This window comes from Carassius carassius, chromosome 31 (genome assembly GCF_963082965.1).
Source record: "Carassius carassius chromosome 31, fCarCar2.1, whole genome shotgun sequence".
Classification (NCBI taxonomy): Eukaryota; Metazoa; Chordata; class Actinopteri; order Cypriniformes; family Cyprinidae; genus Carassius; species Carassius carassius.
The window spans coordinates 675,857-691,881 of record NC_081785.1 but is presented as its reverse complement, the minus strand read 5'-3'; the positions used below and the strand labels follow the sequence as shown (position 1 = coordinate 691,881).

Genomic DNA, 16,025 nt, shown 5'->3' with positions numbered 1-16,025 from the left:
CATCTGAAAAATGTGAATGTAGTCTCTTTGCTGACTACAGCTGTATTTATTTGTTTGAAAATATAGGAAAAACTAAATAGCTGAATATCTGTTAAAATGTAATTTATTCCTGTGATCAAAGTTGAATTTTCAGCATCGTAACTCCCATCTTCAGTGTCACATGATCTTCAGAAATCTTTCTAATATGCTAATTTGCTGCTCAAGAAACATTTCTGATTATCAATGTTGAAAAAACATTGTGGAAACGGTCATGGTTAGCAGTGATCGCAATGACATAGACTTTCAAAGTGGAGGGAGAGAGCCGAAGTTATGGTGTCTACTACCTTTTGGGGTAGGTCACCAAGAACCTCTGTGTACCATTCAAGTATGAGACATGAAGTTTCCAGAGGTCTAGATGAGGGTGCCACAGGGTGCCCCTTCTCTGAGTCAGTCGATGCTACCTCAAAGGAATCCGCCAGGTAGGGGCTTAGTCTAGGAGCACTAGTTCAGGGAACCAGGTCCGAGTGGGCCAATATGGCAACACAAGCAAGACCTGCTTCTCGTCCTCCCTGACCTTGCACAGCATCTGTGCGAGAATGTTCACTGGGGGAAACGAATACTTACACAGGCCCCACGGCCAGATGTGCGTCAGTTCATCTGTGCCAAGTCTAAAACAATTGGCAGTGAGATGCAGTGACTCCAAAGGAGTAGGTGGTGGGCGAGTTGTGATATGCGACGGGAGTGCAGACCACCCTGTCGGTTATGTACACAATGGTCACTGTGTGATCCATTGAGACCAGCACGTGCTTGCCTCATAAGCACCATTTGAGATGGTTAAAGTCAAGGCACAGTGCTAACAACTCTAGGCAATTTATATGCCAGTGCAGATGAGGGCCTATCCATACCCTTGATACTGAGTGCCCATTGTATGTGGCCCACCCATGGTGGAGGCATTATTTTACACCATAGCATTCCTGGAGAACTGTTCCAAGGGCACTCCTGCCTGGAGAAATGTAAGATCTGACCACAGGGTGAAGGTTTGGCAACAGGCCGGAATAATTTGGACCTGGTGAGTGCTGAAGTGGTCTCATATGCATAAGCCCTAGTGAAGTGCCGCTGCAGCTGCCTTATGCCCCAGGAGCCTCGAAAATTGTTTCAGTGGGAACGCCATCCTTTCCTTAAGGTGTGCGGTCTGTTCAACCAAATCCAACTCCAAATCCAATCTCCAGAAAAGAGATCCTCTGTTTTGGGGAGAGTTTGCTCTTTTCCCAGTTGACCCAAAGACCCAACAGACTGAGGTGCTGGAGCACCAGGTCCCTGTCCTCACACAACTGATCCCAAGACTGTGCTAGTATAATCCAATCATCAAGATAGTTGAGGATGCGAACACTCTGCTCTTTGAGGGGAACAAGAGCTGCCTCCATAACTTTCGTGAAGACACAGGGAGACAAGGACATACATGCCCGTTCTTTGAATGCAAACCGCAAAAATGGTCTGTGGTCAGGACGAGTGGGGCAGCCTGCCTATGCCCAGCTCCATGGCACCGCTTGCTGGAGGAGGCTGTGAATGTGGCATGGGAGTGGGGGCGGATGCAGGGGGCCACACTCTGCAACGAAAAGGCTGGGGAGCTTCGGCCGGCGGATGGGTGGAAGCAGCAGCTGCCCACTGGAGTAGGGTGAGCGCCTGTGCAGCCGAGAGCTGCTGGGCCAGGCTCTCGACTGCATCACCGAAGAGGCCGGTCCGAGACACAGGGGCATTAAGGAACCGAACTTGTTGGCATCCCTCATATCGACCAGACACAGCCAGGGATGGCTTTCCTGGACAAGTGTGGAGATCACACGACCCAGAGAACTCGCGGTGAGGTCAGTAGTAGCTCTGAGCTCTTTCAAAACTTTCTCCACCGGGGTACCCCGTATACCCCCTAGCTGAGAACCAGTGTGAGCCACCCCGAGAAACCAATCATCCAGCCTCGAGGGGACGGGATGCGGTGGAGATTTCCACTTGAGCCCTACCCTCTCCGTGGCCCAATTCACGCACCTCAACATGTTTAATGCCCAGACACGTGAGGGGAATGGCCACTTGCAGCACAACAACGGGTAGTGCAGACTGAAGTGTGCAACCGACTCGACACAGGAAGGACCACTACTGAAGCACCATACCACCAACACCAGAAGATTCCAAGAGTGTGTTGAACTCATAGCTCACTGAATAGACTTGGATGGAGTAGAACGATGTTGTCGCTCGGTGTGAAAAGCTGGTATGCATTGCACCTGCTGCCTTTTTATGCTCACGCTCTGATCAGCTACAGCTGGATGCAATAATTGCATACCAATGTGCATTGGCTCGTTTAGTTTACACTTGAAGTAGATTGGTCTATCGAAGCGAGATCCCAATCAGTCAGTCCTCAAGTTGACGTCGAGAGTGGCCGAATGAAAGGGAACTTTGATTACACTTTCAATTAGCAGTAAATTTACAGGAAATACAACTTAACAAGAATATACCTCTAAGCTGAAAACATAGAAAAGTACAGCAATACTTACCTACATCCTCTACTATGAAATTAAAATGCTGCAAGTTTTTTGATTGATTAAATATAAACTGTCTAAATTAACAGAAATTGTTGATTTTGATTTTTCTAAATTAACAGAAATTGATCCTAAAGAGGAGAGTTTGAATTTTGAAATACTTCACCTTGCATCCTTGCTTGTTTTGTACTTGTTTTGTATGTTTATTCATAGGGCCTATTTATAAAGAGCTTCAATGACATTCAAAATTTAATAAAACCATTTGTTTCAGTCGCACCACAGGAACTATTACTCAATTTCTTGCTCTTTCTCTCTTTCTGCTGCTGTTCCTCTGATTCATACAAAGAGATTAAGGTCAAACTTCCAGTCAAGTCGGAGAAAATGAATCAGAGGGAAGTGTCATTAAAATGCAGAGGGAATGCTGCTCTAACATGGACCCTTGGCCCCTGAGGGCCATGTTGGAATGAGAGCATGCAAAAGCCAGAAACACTGACCTGCAACACGGCGTCGCCGATAAACAGCATCCCCTTCTGATCGGCTACAACCCCGGACGGTCCGGCAAGAGGTTATGGAAAGATTAGGACATAATTACTCATTTGATAGTGCTTTAATGCGAAGACATGAGAATCAGGATTTGTGTTTGATGAGCATTTCGATCTAGTGAAGCACTTTGGGATGAATTCCACACAAATCTTGGTTTTAGTTCAATGTGTTTTGACAAATAGGATGAAACTTGCTTTCTGATATCAAGGGCGGATATATTTCTACACTAAGCATCTCAGAGGTAAGAAAGTACAGCGGGAAGCTAATAAAAATCTATAAAACTGAAAATGCAACACAGCCTGACATGCATAAAGTCTTGAATTAGCTGTGATTAAAACTGTACTAGAACTGTATAGCATACAGTAAAGATAAACTGTTCTCAAATACTGTTCAACAAGTGCTAATTATATGGATATTAAAAAGGCTACATTTCAGCTGTGCAGTGCATATATTTTTAAATATAAAACAGAAAGAACTGAACTCTACACGATTGTACACCATATATAACAGGAATAGTTCATCCTCAGGCCATCCAAGATGATAAGTTTGTTCTTTATCAGATTTGGAGAAATGTATCATTGCATCACTTCCCAGACAGCAAGCAGTTTCGGCCTAGATCTGGCCCACATGGATTTCACGTGGGCCAGATGTGGGCCGGATCTGGGCCAACACTATGTTGCTGTCTGGGTTGCTCACCAATGGATGCTCTGCATTTAATGGGTGCCATCAGAGTCCAAACAGGGGATAAATACATCACAATAATCCACAAGTAGTCCACACAACTCCAGTCCATCAGTTAACATCTGGAGAAGACACGAGCTGTGTGTTTAGTTTGTGTATTAGTAAACATGACTGACGGGAGTTGTTCTAATTATAAAGCTAATCAAAACTTTTCATGATAACATCATCAAAAATGCAGTAAATGTTTGAGAAAGTTCCCCATGTAATGCTCATTTCATATGGAAATATGTTAGCCAATTACAACAGTGTGTTTCCACTGAAGTCTCACAGGAGACACGCCCCTTCCTAAAAAACATTCAAATCAGAGGTGGAATTCAGGGGGGAAAATTACTATTTATATGTCGATTGTGGCCACTTTTGATGTAAATAAATAAATAAATAAAAAAGTTTTTTTTTTTCTTTTTTTTTTTATGTTTATAAGCGCAGCTCAGAAAAAAAAACATCTCCAAAAACAAATTCTCCAAATCTGATAAATAAACAAACTCATCTACAGCTTGGATGGCATGAGGGTGAGGACAGTTTCAACACATTTTCATTTTTGGGTTAACTACTCCTTTAACAGTTATCGCTAGCACTGTGCTTAGCTTTACAGCGGATGGGAGGAACGCTTGTCATCTTACCTACTTGATCTTTGAAAATCTTTGAGATGACCACAGGCACTTTATGTTCTGCTCCCCCCTGAAATGCATGAAGAGCCATCAAGGAAATAAACTTCTACATCTTACATCCAGCACTGTTCAGAAATACAAGTCTATTGCCTCTTCAAAGATTATTGTGAATAAAACTAATGAGACTTGATCCTTATATCAAGATTCTCTTTGATCTTTAAAGACTTATATTGTGCAATAATTATCTGGCCTGTGGAGATACGCTTGCACTACCTGAGCGTGTTTAATTAAGCTCTTTAAAGTGAATGAACAATATTAAAAGAAGCAAAAGACCTACTTTGATACTCAGACCGAGACCTCCAGTCAGCTGTCTTCGAAGTACAACAGTTCTGTGCTTTAAAAAATGGGAATTTAATTGGTAAAATATTCATAGCATCAACCACATGACACATAATTAAAGAAGTAGTCATAAGACGACACTTAAATACATAAAATGTTTATATATACAGGGAATAATTTATGTGTTTAATGTTTGTTTTTATTAAATAGCATTAAAAACTTATTTTAAAATCAAGTAACATTGAGCAAAATAATAATAATAATAATAATAATAAATAAATGAATAAATTTACTGTTTGTCTCTTTTTTTTACGATAACATTAAAAAGACAAAAAGCATCAACTTTCAAATACAGGTAATTTCAGGCAAAAATAAATAAATACATAAATACATAAATAAAAAAGAAAGATCCAGGTAATGTCAAGGGACGTTCTTGTATTTTACTGTTTGTGTGTCTAATCTATTTTAAATGAGATTTAAAAAGACAAAAAGCCTCATATCAGGGGAATATAATATAAAGGAAATATCAGGAGAAAAAATAAACAGAAAAATAAAAAAATAACTTTAAAAAATAAGTAAATCATATTTAATTATGTGTTTAATATTTAATAACATTAAAAAAGACAAAGACCCTTAGCTTTCAAATACAGGTGGTAACGGGTAAATAAATCAATAAATACATTATTTAATTCATTAATTTGCCAGTGGTAATAATAAATAAATACATTTATTTCACTGTTTTTAAATAACACTGAAAAAGACAAAAAGCCTCAAATTTAAAATTTCAATTTGGAACACTTCATAAAACTATGTCAAATAACATCGAAAGGGTGGGTCAAAGTGACTCTAAATGATGGATCAGGTCAAGCGTAGTTATAAAACAAATAATAAATATGCTTTAAAACTCACTAAAGATGGTGAATATGACTATATTGGGTTCTCTAGCATGCATTGTACACATATAATGACTTTCATTGTGTTCTGACAGCATCAGCGGCCGGAGCGTGAAGCCACTGATGTCATTCATGAATGATGATGATGATGATGCATTTCATGCCAACAAACAATAAAGGGGCGTGTCCATCATGACAAGGCTTTTTAATGTAATCTGTCACGAACAAAACACACTCTTCTGCTTCCAACTGTGATTCACAATGAGACATTTGAGGCTGAATCGTCTGAATCGTGATCGAATCGAAGGTAAAGACTCAGTACTTACATTTAGATGGGAGTCGCCGCCGCTCACGCAAACCACATCCTGTTTCTGGATGATTAGCAGCTCTTTCGTTAACTTTAAACGAACGTCATAGGAGTTACTTGTGAGTTCGTCGTGCAAAAGGGCAAGTCCGGTTTTCGTCTGTCGAAAAAAACAAAAAACAAATGTGTTTTTTAAGAGATATTAAGAGATTTAGATTGGTCAATAAATGGTTAAAAATGTTGTAATGTTGTAGAACTGAAGGCATTTCAAAATGACAGATAACTGTAGTTAAAATAAAATGCAAAAACTTATTTCATGCATAACCCAACATTCAAACAGCTGTGTGTCTTAAAGGGACAGTTCACTCCAAAAAAAACACTCAAAAATGATTTAGGCTCAAATGAAAGATTTATGTATTAGAATTGAATATAAATATCCTTCCAGATGTTTTACACAGTTTTAACACAAACTTATGTGATGCTGATTTGTCAGTCTTACATAAATGAATGATTCCTGTAATAGCACTAATAAACTGAATGTGTTTGAAATACACAATAACCAGGTTTATATTTCATTACATAACATACTTTTAAACTTAATTAAAAAATGTTTTTTAACAATTAACAGATTTATGCTAATTCTAAGTAATTTGAAGAAATACATTTTGAAAATCAAATAGATGCACATAATTAATAAGAAACTGTTTGTTTATTTATTTATCCATGCAGGAAAAAGTTTTAAAACAGATTATTAGTTTATACTAAATCTATATAATCCATTCAATTTTGATTACATTTTATAATCAATTCAAATACATAAATATAAATTTAGGCCTAAATATTTCTTCCACAGTTGATTTGATAAAAAGCTAATAATTAATTACTTTAACAATTTAATTTTAAATTATAAATGTAATTACATTTGAGTTTTAAATTTAAATTCAGAATAAATCATTTTTCAACACGAACAAGTAAAAATAATGCACTTGCTACAAAAAGTTATTAAAAATATGTTATTTGTTTATCTACATGTGAACATGCAAACATGTTGGTTTTTTGTCAGATGACAAAAAAGTACTAGATTTGACTCGTGCACGATATAAATATTGCTGGCTCTTCAATTTCAAAGTCGCTTTGGATATGTAAAAATGTAAGTCATATGAGAGCTTTGTGCAGGAAACTCACTGAAAATCTTTCTCTTTTCAAGTGAACTATTCCTGAAAAGCAAGAAAAGACTGAGACTGATGTAATAACGCTGGGCTTTTCTTTTTCTGTCAGTATTTGACTCTACTTTGTGAAGATGTCTCTGTCTCCTCTGGAAGATACATGCAACAGAAAAGTCACCTGTGGATCTTTCATTCGAGAGCAGTGTTAATTCATTTAACCCACAAAAAGTCCCGGAGGAGCTCCTCGTGGCTGAAAAATACTCACTCCTCACAACGGAATCAATTACAATCTTTATTTATCACGCTTTCTGTGGATTCTTTCTGACAAAAGCATGCTTTCTCTTTCTTCACATCCATAACAAAGCAGAGAGAACCGCTTTGAGAACTGCAGCCACAAGAGCATAAAACACAGGATTATATAATAGAAATGTATTTATATATTTTATATAACACTGCAGGGTTGTAATACATTCTCTACTACTTTGGTGAAAATAGAGAACATTATTTTTTCTTACAGCCACAAGAATTTAAAACCATGGTATATGAAGTTAAAACTAAAGATATAGACAAATAAATAAATAGATACATGTCATACAATAATATTATGTAATATTAAAAATATATGTATATTTGCCAAGGAATAATTGTATTTGCCAAGGAATAATTTCCCTTCTTTAATTAAATTTAACTCCAAATACCAAAATAACTTCAAATAAAACATATTAAAAACAAACAAACAAAAAATAACAACTAATAAAAATGTCAAAAATACCTATACAACTAAAACTTCAACTACATTTAAAATGAAAACAGAAAATCTAAAAATTAAATTTATATATATATATATATTGTTTAAAAATTATAATTTTTTAAAATACATATTTGTATTTTTATTTTTTTATGGTATTATTTATTAAAGTAAATAGTTTAATTAATAAAAAATATTTTTTTTTTACCAAAATAAAAAAAGAAATTATCAAAATAATTACAAAATCAAAACGTTAATAAAATCATTATAGTATTTAAATTATACAAAAATAGCACTAATGTGAAATAAATGTTGACTGAAAGTAAAATAATAACAAATAATAATAAAAAATATACAGACATTAAAAGTTTTCTCTTTTTTTTTTTTAAGTACAACCATTTAAAAAACAAAAATAACATTTTAAATTAAAAACTAATTCAAAACGTATAAAACTTTAATAATACCTCAGTTATTTTAAAATCGGTTCAAAGCGTCACTAATGTTTTCAGTAAGTGAACAATCACAGGCTCAAGAGTGACTTGTATTTCATACACACACAGAATTATTAATTTTTGAAGAACTCACTCTCATATTTCAATGCAGTTTTCACTTCATAAACTTCGCAGGATGTGCTTTGGCTAAATCAACACACTCTTATGAAAAAAACATCACTGTATGGCATTTAAATGTGCAAACCTCAGCTTATGTGTCATTTAGATGCGTTCTAACAGCAGAAGATCGCCTGACAGGAATCTCCAAAGACAAATAACAAGCGGCGGGACATTTGGTCACGCACAGATGAACACAGCGCACACACACACACACACACACACACATGAGACAGAGACGAGAAAATCCTCATATTTGCTTCAGAATAACTGACAGTAAGTCAAGTTATCACAGAAATACAGCAGATGAAATGACTGGGTGATTTTGCAAGAAGAAAGAAATTATATTTAGCATAAATAAAACGAAGAGCATTGAGGCTGTTGTTCAACATTCACTGCATGCTAAAACATCACAAAATTTGTAAAAAAAAATAAATAAACATACACACACACATAATATTATTATTAAATATTATGTAAATAATGTGCCTTATTTTTTCTTTTTACTTTTGAGGTGAAATCCCATATATATTAGTGAGCGAGCTGCAGAAGGGTCATGTATTTTGTGCAGTGCATGTGTTTGTCCATCCTGTGATGATGATGGTGATGATGATGATGATGGTCCTAGTTCTGTCCTAGTTCTCTCTCTGGCACCTAAACCCATTCTCCCCGGAGACACCCGGATGTAGGTCAAGTGAGTCTCCCGTTAGGGAGAGGATAATTAATCAAAGTTTGGAGTTAGAGAGTGCGGCTCACGCTCAACATGCAGGAAAGGTGAGCTCTCACTAGATTTATACAGCGTTTGCAAAGATAGCAGGGAAAACCTTCATTCTGCGGCAGAGTCTCTGGAGAAATCTGGGCTTAGACGCTTCGCTCAAGGCCACAACTGGGCTGTCACGGCCTGATGGTTTGGTCAAAGGATCTGGCTAAGGGTCACCTCTGCATGACGGCCCTCGGGCACCAACTGTGAGGAAAACACCAGACATCACGAAATGTCCAACATGATCACCTCAGACAGGAAAGCAGCTTCACAACTCCTTAAGCAAATGCAAACAGCTGGTTTCTACAGTACCTTTATATAGTATTCATATTCTTTTATACAGCAGACCTACTCAAGACACATTTCTATTTATTAAAATCAACAATAAATATTTATTAGCATATATATATATATATATACATACATATACAGTACGCGCACACACACACATAATTAAATTAAATAAATTTATGAAAAGTTTAAAGTGCTCGAACATAAAAAAAATAAAAAAACTTTTTTTTTTTTTTTGAGGTGAAAATATATATATTTTTTATATTACCATATTACCATGATAGTATTTTTTTAAATGTATCTAAATATAGTGTGTATATGTACATTATATGCGCATATAAAAAATACTACAGTACTAATATTACATGGTAATAATTTAAAACAAACAAATTCTCATGATATGTCCAAAAATATCTTGCACAGAAAAACAGCATCACATTTCTTTCGGCAACTGCAAACCATCTAGTTTTTATAGTACCTTTCACAATGCATTCTGGGGACTGCAGCTATTCTATGGACACTTAGACAATGAAAAACTACCAAAAAACACTGTGTGACATATGAATAAATGTGACATCCACAAGATCAACACTAAAGAACCATCTGAATATCTTACCTGCATTGGTCCACAATGAGAGCAGATCCTACAGGGAAACAGGCGTATGGCTTTTGTTCATAGTGGTTTTCATGTTTCCTACAGTGAAGGCTGAATCAGGAATAACCCAGGAGAAATGCATCGCCATTTCAAATCAAGTACTGGCTTGCTTTTGTGCATTCTAGAATAAATCCCATAGAAAGCCACGCTTGGGACCGGCTGGAATAAGATTATATAGAATGAGATTCTGTGCTACAGTATACTGGATATATATATATATATATATATATATATATATATATATATATATATATATATATATATATATATTCAAGAGGTTTGTGTGAGCAACCAAAAAACAGAGTGGGATGCATCCCAAACAAGACGAGGATGAACTTTAAAACAGCGCAGATTCTGTCTGATTTTTAAAAGAACCAACTACAACTACAACTAAAAAAAACTACACAAACTGTATCCAAACATCTGAAGATGTTCTGCACATCCAGTGGAGCATCTATGAAAAAAGCTATCAATGCATAAGAGCATGAAAGAGTTGAGGTGAATATTTTTCCTTTACCTGGTAAAGTCTCACATTAAAAAATACACATACATACATATATATATATATATATATATATATATATATATATATATATACACTCACTGGCCACTTTATTAAGTTCACCTTGCTAGTACCGAGTTGGACCCCCTTTTGTCTTCAGATCTGCCTTAATTCTTAATGACATTGATTCAACAAGGTGTTGGAAACATTCCTCAGAGATTTCGGTCCATATTGACATGATATCATCACACAGTTGCTGCAGATTTGTCATCTGCACATCCATGATGCAAATCTCCCGTTCCAGCATCCCAAAGATGCTCTACTGGATTGAGATCTGGTGACTGTGGAGGCCATTTGAGTAAAGTGAACTCATTGTCATGTTCAAGAAACCAGTCTGAGATGATTTGAGCTTTGTGACATGGTGCATTATCCTGCTGGAAGTAGCCATCCGAAGATGGGTAGACTGTAGTCATAAAGGGATGGACATGGTCAGAAACAATCCCAATACTCTGCAACCCTCTACATTGCGAGTAAATCACTTTTTTTTACAGAAAACCTCAATGACCAAAAATCTCCACCAGTTTTAAGTTCAGTTAAAACGACAAATATGCATTCATACATGGTTTTCACATTTTAGTTCTAATCACTAAAGTTCAGCGTGTTGCGTGTTCAGAGATGGCATTCTGCATACCTTGGTTGTAACGAGTGGATATTTGTGTTACTTTTGCTTTTCTATCATCTCTAACCAGTCTGCCCATTCTCCTCTGACATCATCAAGGCCACTCACTGGATATTTTCTCTTTTTCAGACCATTCTCTGAAACCCTAGAGATGGTTGTGCATGAAATCCCAGTAATACTCAGACCAGCCCGTCTGGCACCAACAACCATTCCCCATTCAAAGTCACTTAAATCCCCGTTCTTCCCCATTCTGATGCTCGGTTTGAACTTCAGCAAGTCGTCTTCACCACATTAATGCCGCGTTTCCACTGAAATTACCCGGAACATTTGTACCAGGAACTTTTTTCCCCCCAGACCTGTTGCTTTCTGCGTTTCCATCGCGGTGTAAAGTACCGGGAAGACTTTGTGCTTTCGACTCGGGAGTTTGATGTCTGCGACGACGCAAGTCCAGTAAATCTGCAAACAGCAGCATACTTGATAACTTCAGTCAGCTGACCATGGCTACTGCTATTTTCCTCTCTGTATATTTACAATAAAACGAAATAGGATATCAAATACCACTGCCTCCTTTCGTTTTCATTTAAGCATAATAAAAGCTGCAGAAATGTACTTAGTTCAGGGATATGTGTATATATACAGCCATTACAATGAAACGAAATATTATATAGATTTGACTTTTTTATTTTCATTTTAACATATAGATAAATTGAATACAGACCAAAGAAAACCTGTTAGATTTACCCCGCAGCTGAATTATATTTTATGTTTAACCACTAAAGAGACATCAGAGCCAGCGGCACACATCAGAAGGTCTAGCCGAGGTGAGGCTGCTTCTCGGCGGATAGATGATCACTGAGCTCTCGCTGGTCGCGTGGAGCTGACCGTCTCTGAGATCGGCGAAATACATTTTTAAATAGGCATTGTCTTCATGAATAAACCACAGATTTGAGTTTTAAACAACTACATTCTCGCCTGAAATACTTTTAAAATTACATTCCATGACACAATAACAGTAATATTTTGAAAATGTTGATCTGAATAAATGGTGGTTGAACTCAACCAATGCTGCGTGAACTCAACCAATCAGCATGTTTAGCCCCCAAGTCCCGCCCCCGAAAGTTCCGGAACTTTGAAAAAGTACCACCTCGCCAGCAGGGACTTTCTGAGGGGCGTTTTTTAACCCGGAACTTTATTTAGTTCCTGGTTCCTGCGGTGGAAACACACCGAGAACCAGGCCAAAGTCCCTAGTTCCTGGGTAAAGTTCCTGCGGTGGAAACGGGGCACTAGATGCCTAAATGTATTGAATTGCTGCCATGTGATTGGCTGATTATCAATTTGTGTTACCAAGCAATTTAACAGGTGTACCTAATAAAGTGGCCTGTGAGAGTGTATCAATTGATCAATTTCCACACGTCTACTTTATATAAATCACATTTTTTAAATTAAACTTCAACTAAAGATAACTCTTATATTGTGATGCACACCGTCACTTCGATCCAGAATTACTCACAGAATAAAATAAAGCTTTAGTCACACCGTCTACCCCCATCTACTGCTGTCTGAAAATGACCTTATCAAGCAACAAAAACTAAGATTCGTTAGATCTGATTTTAAATGCCTTTAAGGTCAATTATCTAATTATAACGATGATTACTTTTAAGTGTTTGCCACTGTAATTGTGAAATATTGCCTCTAATTTGAATTCACTACAAAGGCACCAAAGAGCGCCACTGGACGACTTCAATCAAGATAATAATTAGAAGAAGAATGAAGGTCAACTGTTGTCTGGAGACAGTGGTGGACAGTAACGAAGTAGCTTTACTTCGTTACTGTACTTAAGTAAATTTTTCAAGTATCTGTACTTTACTGGAGTAGTTTTATTTTGAGTAACTTTTACTTTTACTTCACTACATTCCAAAGCATAAAATCGTACTTTTAACTTCACTACATTTCATAAAACATATCGTTACTCCCTATAATATATCACGTGCTCCGACACGCAGAAGCGGTGTTTGATTCATCATGAACGAACTGAGTCTTTTCAAAATAAACTTAAATCGGATCGCAAATCGCACCAAACGATTCGTTTGCGAATTAGAATGATCCGATTGCAGCGTACTGTCTATGGATTGCAGCTGTTCTGGAGTCGACCACTCACTGATTCAAATGAACCGTTTAGTGCGAGTCTACAGAAGTAAGAACCGGGAGATCTTGTGAGCGCGCGTGCGTCTGATGTTGCTAAAAGTAAGTTACTAATGTCGAAATTTTTGATTAATTATTGTAACTGAAAATCATATTTAGGTCAAAATTGTCAGTTGTTTGGGAACTAAATCCGCTGTAAAGAGTGATCTATTTAAGCCCACTGAAATGGTCGAGTGCAGACGATGCAGACACATACATGCCAACCCTCCCTAATTTTCCGGGAGACTCCCAAATTTCAAAGCCCCTCCCGAAAATCTCCCGGACTGACTTTTCTCCCGAATTTCTCCCGATTTCCACCCGGACAACAATATTGCTACACCATCTGTCACTGGGCGCCGTTTTAGACCAAACGCTTGCGCTCCCATGGCGTCTGTCGTTGCTATGCAACCAAACTGCGCTCTCCATGATGACGACGAAGAAGTATCAGCAAAGGATTAATTGATTTCTAGCCTCACCTCGGCTCGCATTAGCTTTACTACTAGATATATTTCTGGAGATGAGAAGGAAAAACCCGCCTGGAAAAAGTAGCGCACCACGTTGCTTCCATTATGAGCGTGCTCACCGCGGCCGCGCACCTACGGTTGAAATAACGACCTTGAGCGCGAAAAAGATGCGATATGTGAACGGCCCCTAGAAGCAGACGTCTGAAATGAAAGGCAAGAACAGCTATTTATTTAGCTTTAGACTGTTACATGAAAATTTAAAAATGAAATGTCATAATTATAATGTTTTGAGAGTTTACTTATGTAATTGTTGCATTAGGCTATGAATTAATAAATGTTTATTGATAAGATCTAGCTATTTCATATCTCTCCATTTACAGTAGCTAACAAATTAGGGTCTAACCTCCTGAGGAGAGGCCTTAAGGAATTGAATTTGTCAAATAAATGAATTACATTTTTCTTTGCGTTTGTGTATGTGATATTATATATGACGACACATCGTTTGTGTATGTGATATATATGACGACACACAACCCCCCGGTCCTTTTTAATATCTCCCTAATTCTGAGGTCTCAAGGTTGGCAAGTATGTGCAGACACATCAATTTTAGGAAGAAAAAAAACAACAAAATAAATAAAAAAACAAACATTAAAATTACACAGAATAAATACAATAACTCATGCATGTTCAAATTCCCCGCTGCCGTAATGTTAACAGTTTTATTAAAATGCTACCATCCCTATGTGACGTCTGTTTTTATATTGTTTATCAACAGTAACGTTTGGATTAACTAGACGAGTAGACAGACATGAATGTTTATTCATAACCGTACCGAAAATAAGTAAATATTGTTAGCTGATGCTAACTAGCTAACAAGCTTGCTGGTGCTAAGTTGAGGTAATTTTTATAAATAATGTCCAAATATTTTTATTCAACCACCTATATATATATAGATTACATCTGGGGAGAAAAGAAATCCAGGGGCGTAGCCATCTTTTCAGAAGTGAGGGGGACAGAAATTATATATATATATATAGGCTATATATGTAGGCTATACAACATTTCTTTAATCTATATAGCTTACCAATCAACAGTTTTTGAACAGTAATATTTTTTATGTTTTTAAAGAAGTATCTTCTGCTCACCAAGCCTGCATTTATTTGATCCTAAGTACAGCAAAAAACAGTAATATTGTGAAATATTTTTATATTTAAAATAACTTTTTTCCCTATTTGAATGTATTTTAAATTGTAATTTATTCCTGTGATCAAAGCTGTATCAGAATCAGAATCAGAAAGAGCTTTATTGCCAAGTATGCTTGCGCATACAAGGAATTTGTTTTAGTGACATAAGCTTCCAGTAAACAGAGACAACAACACACAGACAAAAAAAAAAAAAAAAAAAATTAAAAACTTACAGGAGAATTACAAATTGGCAAATAAATAAGTGTATAAACAATTGTGCAATAAATGATAATGGAGTAGGATTGAGAATAAGTGAAGTGACATTCAGCCAAGTATGGTGACCCATACTCAGAATTTGTGCTCTGCATTTAACCCATCCAAAGTGCACACACACAGAGCAGTGAACACACACACACACACTGTGAGCACACACCCAGAGCAGTGGGCAGCCATTTATGCTGCGGCACCCGGGGAGCAGTTGGGGGTTCGATGCCTTGCTCAAGGGCACCTAAGTCGTGGTATTGAAGGTGGAGAGAGAACTGTACATGCACTCCCCCCACCCACAATTCCTGCCGGCCCAGGACTCGAACTCACAACCTTTCGATTGGGAGTCCGACTCTCTAACCACCAGGCCACGACTTCCCCTTTCAGCATCATTACTCCAGTCTTTAGTGTCACATCCTTCAGAAATCATTCTAATATGCTGATTTGCTGATTATCAATATTTAAAACATGAGTATTTTTTCAGTATTCTTTGATGAATATAAGGATCCAAAAATTAGAATTTATGTGAAATAAAAAGCTTTTGCAACATTGTACACTATATATCATTCAAAAGCTTACAGTCAATATAAT

General features: G+C 36.9%; 1 protein-coding gene across 1 annotated transcript in view; it reads right to left on the bottom strand.

Annotated features, from left to right (window-relative positions):
* Nucleotides 1-16,025, bottom strand: part of LOC132111980 (gamma-2-syntrophin-like) — a 66,484-nt gene that overhangs the window by 37,659 nt on the left and 12,800 nt on the right. The window contains exons 2-5 of the mRNA XM_059519580.1: nt 5,955-6,092; nt 4,734-4,790; nt 4,409-4,466; nt 2,999-3,042 (exon numbers count right to left, since the gene is read on the bottom strand). Coding sequence (XP_059375563.1) covers nt 2,999-3,042; nt 4,409-4,466; nt 4,734-4,790; nt 5,955-6,092 — 297 coding nt within the window. The remainder of the gene's footprint in view (nt 1-2,998; nt 3,043-4,408; nt 4,467-4,733; nt 4,791-5,954; nt 6,093-16,025) is intronic.